The 7,902-nt window shown below is 45.4% G+C and overlaps 1 protein-coding gene across 1 annotated transcript; it reads left to right on the forward strand.

The window, feature by feature from the left end:
* Positions 1-536: 536 nt before the first annotated feature.
* CUNH15orf48 (chromosome unknown C15orf48 homolog) lies at positions 537-3,568 on the forward strand. Its single transcript, XM_052725436.1, has 5 exons — positions 537-649; positions 785-846; positions 1,011-1,096; positions 1,935-1,995; positions 3,235-3,568. Exons 2-5 carry the CDS (start codon positions 811-813, stop codon positions 3,301-3,303), a joined length of 252 nt encoding a protein of 83 aa, XP_052581396.1. The 5' UTR covers positions 537-649; positions 785-810; the 3' UTR covers positions 3,304-3,568.
* The last annotated feature ends 4,334 nt before the right edge of the window (positions 3,569-7,902 follow it).

Raw genomic sequence — 7,902 nt, forward strand, 5'->3', positions numbered from 1 at the left:
TTAGGGGGGACCTAAAGACGAAGCCAACAGTCGGAGTCCACAGCATAAATGGATAGATACCTGGTATCTTCTGCAGTTGAATTTTTTTTCTGTCTTTTCCCTTAACTCTGACTCTTTTTTTTTTTAAAAGCAAAGTTCATATGAACTTCACAGTTTACTTTTTAACAATCTCCATGTGTGCGACGTGTCACGTTTTAGAACTTTTATGTGCTTGAATTTGGTCAGATTTACCAAACTATCCTGCACCCGACATCGTCTCCTGGTACTTCCGGGAAAAGGTGGAAAAAAAAAAAGTCTGCCCTTACTCCTCCCTCCAGCCCTCTTTTTAGAAGGGCTGAGTGTCTTTCACCCAGACTTTGGCCATCACACAGGAACCTGAACGTCCCAGACTTTTGGAAGCGCAGGGCGGGGACAGAAAGTGCTGGGGGACCGTGGGAAGGGACCGCAGGTAAGGACCGCGGTCAGCGGCCGCGCTGCGCTGTCGTCCTGCAGGGGGCGCGCGCGAGCTGGCTCCGTGCGAGTCGGTCCGACCGGTCCCCGCGTGACCCGAGCGCGGCCCTTCCCGAGCGAGCGAGCGAGCCAGCGGTTGGCGGCTTATAAGGCCGGCTCGCTGCTGGGCGTTGACATCTCCGGACCACAGCCACCCCAGGTGCGTCTCCTCTCTGGAAAGTTCTGCCGCCGAGCGGGCCCTCGCCCGACCTCCCGCGTCTGTTGGACGGCCGGGTGCCCGGGCCCCAAGGGAGGATGTCTTTGACCAGTATCTTGCATTTTTTCCTTCTTCTAGATTTGGAATTCTACACTAAAGTCATCATGGGCATTTTCCAGAGATTGATGAAAAATAAGGAAGTAAGTTTTTTAAAGCAATCGATAAGTCTTGACTTCCGATGGTTCTTATTTTTTTTTTAAGGAGGTGGGGAGAGAAAAGATGGTGAAGATTTTGAATTTTTATACTATTTTGCTATATTTCGGAGGCTTCATACTGAATGTACCCCCCACCTGCTCTCTCTTAGCTCATTCCTTTGGCGGTTATCATAAGTACGGCGGCCACCGGGGCTACAGCCTTCGCTTTGTATGCTTTGAAAAAAACCGACGTGGTGTAAGTACTAACACCTCCTGTCTGCTTGTCTCCTACCTGCAGATTCTGAAACACACGCTGTCACTGTCTGGGTTTTTTCCTACGAATCAGAACATCCAAGTGTGGGCTGAAAAACAACTCTGGTCTCCGAGAGGCTGACAGGCAGTGACATTTGTTTTTTTTTTTTTTTATGTCTGAACCCTCAACTCTCGGGTAGTGAAGTAAATTTTTCTTTCTTTATAAATTTAGGCTTTGAGATTGAAATACTTAAAAAGCACTTAGAGGGTACATATTATCAAACATAATCGTTTTAAGTTTCAAAATTTCAACTTATTAGGAAGTTCTTTCCTCGTGTGGTAGAATTGAAACATTCAGCTATCTGCGATGAACTCTATTCTCCACTTCGGGTAAAGAAAAGCAGTAAGCCTTTTCTCCTGGGATGCAAGGAAAAGATTGAAACAGACAGTGGCTGGTTCAAGGTTCAGAGAGAGCGGCAGGGCTCTAATACCAGATAGTGGGTGGTGTCTGGGGCCAGCGCCTGCGCAGCTCGTCTGGCCCCCATCCCTTCTAGAAACCCGGGGGGCCCCTTACTGCTTGTCCTTTCACCCCCATTGCTACCTGTTTGTGGGAGCAGTCTCCAAGCCGCCCCCAAAGCACACAGACCTCTTACCCCGCCCTGCAGAGGAAGGGATCCGCGCTGGAAACGAAGCCTGAGTTTTGGGCTGTTAGAGCCCGTGATGCAGGTTAACAGTTCCAGTGTGGAGACCAAATCTGTCTCCAGGAATTTTATAGACCCAATCTCTCTCAGGTTTGTGTAAATGAACTTACCTTCATTTCATCCATCTTCTTTTATTTGCAGTATTGATCGAAAAAGAAACCCAGAACCTTGGGAGAGGGTGGATCCTACTCAACCTCAGAAGGTATTACTGAAGTTACAGTGTGTGATTGACACTCGCTCGAACCTTCCCCAGCAAGCAGACTGTAGCCCTTGCACTGACAGCGACATTCAGGGTCACTTGGAAAACAGTGTTCTAGAGACCTAGTTAAGTCCTTGCTCTGTTCTGCTCAGACACTGTGGACAGTTTGGCTTCTCTGAATCTGTGAAATGACCGCGAAAATAAAACTTGCCCTTAGAGCTTAAAGAATCTAAATACAGAGCCTTTTAGCACAGTGCCCAGCCCATATTTAGCACTCAAGCATAAATCTTTATCATTTTTGAAATATTTACCTCGTTTCTCTTTTACCTAAAATTAATATAAGGTGGGATAAACAATAGGAATTCCTGAAAATGGGAGTGGATCCCCCCCCAGTGGAATTAGCTATCATTTACTCATTTTCCAAAGACTATTCCAAAGGTTTTATTTTTTTTAAGCATTTATTTTTAAGTATTTGTTGGGGGGGCGGGGAGTCACGCCTGTGCTGTGGCTCATGTGTGTGGAGGTCAGAGGACAACTGAGGTCTTCAGTTCTCTTCTCCCACCACGTGCATCTCAGAAGTCAAACTCAGGTTGTCAGCCATCTTGCCATCTCACTGACCTAGGTTTGAATTTTTATAATTTAAATATTTCGAAGGCTAGAAGCATGGGGTCAGAATGAACCCACTGAGGGCTGTTAACACAGACATGACAAAAAGCAAAACTCTGATAGCATTTAAGTCAAGGAGAGGCATTCAGGATCTTTGTAACTGTGTCTCCTAGGGCCTGGGGTGAGAATGCTGGTCTGAATGGGGATGTCTGAATGAGAACTGATTGGGTCATCTGTGCCTCCATGAAGCAATTGCAAGGAGGAAATTTTAAGAGCCTACTGTGTGTCTTGCCCCGTGCTTGGACCATTGTCCATCCATTTACAAGGAATGGCTGCACCTCTTGAATTTGAATGCTATCTCAGCAAATCAAAAATCTTGGAACTATTAACAAAAGTAGGACAGACGTACGACTGCTCTCCCTGATCCTGGGACACCTAGAGACCCAGCGGCTTTAGGGGATGGAGTGGTGGAAATAGACCAGTCTGCTATTCTGTGCTTGTTTCAGAGAGGGAAGAGGTAGTTCTTTGACTACTATGGGGCTGCTTTCCCTTAAGGGAGTGTGGACAGATCCCTTAAAGGAACGTGAGGATTGAGAGCAGATCCTTAACAAAGAGGCTTGCTTTCTGTTTTTCAAGCTTATAACCATCAACCAGCAGTGGAAGCCGGTGGAAGAGCTGCAGAAAGTCCGGAGGGCAACCAGATGATGGCTCTCCGCTCCTTCCTTCTGAAGAGCACTCTATGAATCTAGTGGAAACACTTCCGCACAGACTAGATCTTGATACCAGTGTGCGGAAATGCTTCTGCTACGTTTGTAGGGTTTGCCCGCTTCCTTTGGATCCTGTGTAAGCAACTGAAGGTAGCACACAGTCCGAAAATAGTTTTCTGTGTTTACTGGTGTAAATTTCATTTTTACATTCGAAATTTTATGTTCCTGATGCTTGGGTGTATTCCTTGAAATGTATAAACATGTATAAATTAGATTACTACCTGTAATAAAATGTTATTTATGCAAGATATCTCTAAATTTATTTGACTTTAAAAGCGGGGGAACGTCTTTTTATGGGAAAGAGCACATTTTAAAGTGTAAAACTCCATCTTTTACGTGTCATCAAGTGCATATTTCTAAGTGTTACTCCAAGCTCACTCACCTTCACCTCGGAAACCTTTTGAGCAGGTGTTGTTCTCAGTAAGGCAAAGAACAAGTGTAAGATTTGGAAGACTGTGGATGTGGAAAGTTCAGGAGAGGGAAGTGGAGGCAGGTGGGAGGGTTGTATGAAGGGCTAGTGAACAGGAATCAGAGGCACGCAGAGATCAGCCCTGCAGATGCCAATGGGAATCCTGCTGCTCCCAGGAGCTTGGAGAGGGCTGGTTGGGGGGTGGTGGAGGTAGGGGGAATGGGAAGGGACCGGGGAACCCTGGCCAGAGCCCTGTAGAGTCTGGCCAGAGACTTGAGAGAAATGATTTAATTATACCCAGAATGCTTCTCCACTCTCCCCACCCCCTTATCTCCCCTACCCTCATCCTTTGACTGCTCTTAAAAAATGGGATCAAGTAGGAAGTTGTTTTTCATGGAATATAAAATGAATTGAGATTTAATTCACGTGTCTTAGTAGTCACCCACTTACATTGCACAGCTCAGTGTTTTTATTATGTTTACAAAGTTAGGCAATTATCTCCATCTACTTCTAGAACTTTTCATCATTCTCAAAGGAACCCTGTGCCCATGAGCAATCGCCGTCCCTGACCTCTCTGCTCCCAGCCCAAGGCAAACAAACACTAATCAACTTTTATTTTCTGGGCTTGGACTATTCTAGACATTACATATAGACAGGACCATGTGTGAACTTTTGCTTTTGACTCTATTTTCGAGGATTTTCAAGTCATTTATGTTACATTACATTATCAGCATCCTACCCCTTTTGCTGAGGAATTCTATTGTATTGTATAGATATCCCACATATTGTCTGTCCATTTGAAAATGATGGACATTGGCAATGTTTCTTTTTGGGGCTATGGAGAGCAATGCTAATAAGAACAGTCATGAGCAAGCTTTTCTCCAGGCCACATACTTTCACTTCTCTTGATTATGTACCCAAGATCGTTAACTATTAGATTATGATGATAAATATACTTTTCTTAATTTTTATATAAATACAATGGAAAAATATGAAAAGGACTAAATTCTTGTCCTTTCATAATAATAAAAACCCACTGGCACTTGGAAGTTCTGAAAGGATCCACACCAGATTATTTCTCTCAACCTTTGTTTTATTATCACCTCAAATTTTCCCATAGGGAAATCTCTGATGGCTGATCCTAGGGATTACATGTAACTGTTGGGAGTTACATTTTTTTTATTTGCTTACGTTTTTGAAGTGGAATATGATCCCACTTAGAGAAATAAAAATGAACAGCCCAGTGATGGTTAGCCAACCCCGAGAGCAAAGTATAAAGTGCTCTTGGAAGGATGACCGAGCCATTTCATTTTCAAACAAAGCTGTAAGCAGAGTGAGCGTGGCGATGGAAGGCGTTAGTCTGCAGGTCTGTGAGGGACAGAGATCAAGAGCAGTGGTGGCAGATGTGGGGGCAGGAAAGGTTTCACCCATCTCCTGCCATCATTTAGAGCCACACCTTCATGACAAAGGATGTAGAAAAGCAAAACAGATTCTCCTTCCCGGAGCCAAAGATGCAGCTAGGCTGAGCTGTCTGCTTTCATGCTTCATTTCCACTGAGCCTGATCATTTGGGTAAAAACACGACTGCACTGAAGGCCTCCAGCCACTGCTAGACTTGGGAGGGGGCTCGACTTGGAGGAGGGGCTAGACTTGGGGGAGGGCTAGACTTGGGGGTAGATTTGGGGAGGGGACAGTAAGGCCTTTGCAGGCTCTCCTAGGCTGGCCTGTGCTGCCCTCCTTCCTTCTGGGGAATGGGGCCCAAAACTTTCTAGGACATACAAGGTAGGGCAGACAACTTCATTCTGGTAAGCTCTCACATAGAAAAGTGGAAGGAGGTCAAGGCAATACTCGCAGGTTTTATGGCTGGCTTTTTGGAGGAGCGGTTCTCATTTCTATGGCCCATCTTGAGACTGGGGAATTTTAGTTTCGACAGTTTGCCTCTGGGGAAGAATGAGGGTTAGGAGATAGTCGGGCGGGAGAAGGCCAGAGAGACATTGCTTCAGAAGCCTTCTTTTGGAGGTGTCATTTCCACAACACTTCAGTTTCAAAAAGACTTGGTTCCTAAAGTGATCTTAAGATGGGCATGGTGGCGTCTGCCTGTAGGGATGGCAGAAGCAGGAGGATCAAGAGTTCAAGGCTAACCCGGGCTGCATAGTGAATTCTAAAGCCAGCCTAGGTTACATGGCAGATTCCTATCTCAAAAACAAACAAACAAACAAGAGCCCCCCCCCTAAGTAATAAATAGGTAGATAGATAGATAGATAGATAGATAGATAGACAGATAAAAATTTTAGCCTGCTTGCAAATATTGCTTTAATTACAAGTATGTGAGAAGTGGGAAGGCTAGGATTAGGAACATGCATACTTTCCAGATGGTATTTTACCGTACTTGCTGTTCACGTCTGTCATTTCAAAATGAACTCTTTGAAAAGAAGTTATGTTACCTAAGTTGTCAGAATCCTAACCTAGGTTCTGGCAACAAGCCTAACAAGCCAGGCTCAGCCACCTGTCCTCAACTGGCCAATTAAAGATCAATGTGGGCACATTGGGAAGAGGTCCGGTGACCCTGCCCCTCAAGTTCATTTTCAGGGTCCGGACATGAGATTCAGGTTTAGAGGGAGGAGGAAAGTTACATCACTAAGCAGTTGGGAAAGCGTGGTCCTCCTCATCACTGGCTGCCAGTGTCATGGCTCCAGCCTCCCCTGTAAGGAGCTTCGACAAGTGAGAACCACATGGAGTCTCGTCATGGAGACAAGCTCCTCTCGCTGGCACCAGTCTCCATCCTTCTTCCCTTTTCAGTGTGAGATTCCTGGGGAATTCCAATAGCTTGGGGTCTACTATTTCAATAGCCTGGTCACCTAAGGGAGGAGCCCATGTGTCCTCCTTTACAATGTCTTCTCAAGGCAGAGAGGCGAAAAATAGTTGATATCTGCTGGGGAATTGAAGGAGTTTACTGTTGTAGGATATTATCTTAAGATGTGTTGCTTATTTTTTTTTTTTTTTTTTTTTTTTTTTTTTTTTTTTTTTTTTGGTTTTTCGAGACAGGGTTTCTCTGTGTAGCTTTGCACCTTTCCTGGAACTCGCTTTGGAGCCCAGGCTGGCCTCGAACTCACAGAGATCCACCTGGCTCTGCCTCCCAAGTGCTGGGATTAAAGGCGTGCGCCACCACCGCCCGGCGTGTTGCTTATTTTATGTTGCATTTGTTCAGCTCTGTTCAACTCTGTGAACATGATGGTCTGATAAAGAACTGAACGGCCAATAATGAGGCAGGAGAGAGAAATAGGTGAGGCTGGGAGGCAGAGAGGATAAACAGGAGAAATCTGGGCAAGGAAACAGCAGCCAGAGAAGAAGGAGGGCTCCAGGGGCCAGCCACCCAGATATACTGCAAACCACAGAGTAAGAATAAGGTATACAGAAGTAAGAGGACGGGAGAAGCCCAGAGGCAAAAGGTAAACCAGGTTAATTTAAAGTTAAGGAAAGCTGGCAAGAAACAAGCCAAGCTAAAGCCAGGCATTTAAAAATAAGAATAAGCCTCCGTGTGTGATTTATTTGGGAGTTGGGTGGCGGGCCTCCCAAAATAGCAAAAAAAAAAAAAAAAAAAACAGTTTCCTGCATGGAATTTTTCATATTAGAGTATGAAGTGGGAGAGATTGAAAAGGCCTTCTGCTATCCCTAAGTTACAAAGGAACCAGAAGAGGAGGTTAAACTAAAGAACTCCTTTAGTCAATAGAGACATGACTGTAGCAGGTGGAGGTGCAGACGTGCACTGATCAAGATTTTGAATATGAAGGATCCATGCCGGTGGTCTACGGGATAGATGATAAGAGCCATGACCAGCCAAAGCAATGGCAAAGGAAATGGGGGAAAGGAGGATGCCTTTGAATGGCCAAGCCAAAAGCAGCACTTGGTCCCAAGTCTAAAAGCTCCACCAGCTCCCAACAGCACCTCATGCAGGGACCAAGACTTTCATACGGCCTCTGAGGGACACTTCCCCAAACCATAGCAAAGGCACACACCTGAGAAAAGAGGACTTCAAGGCTGTGGTCGTCGGTCTCTTGGCACCCCAATGTGTTGAGGATACAGTGATAGAAATGAAGGCAGTCAGGAGAAAGGAGAACTGAGCAAGTCA

Source organism: Peromyscus californicus, unplaced genomic scaffold (assembly GCF_007827085.1).
Source record: "Peromyscus californicus insignis strain IS unplaced genomic scaffold, ASM782708v3 Scaffold_7__1_contigs__length_154581171, whole genome shotgun sequence".
Lineage (NCBI taxonomy): Eukaryota > Metazoa > Chordata > Mammalia > Rodentia > Cricetidae > Peromyscus > Peromyscus californicus.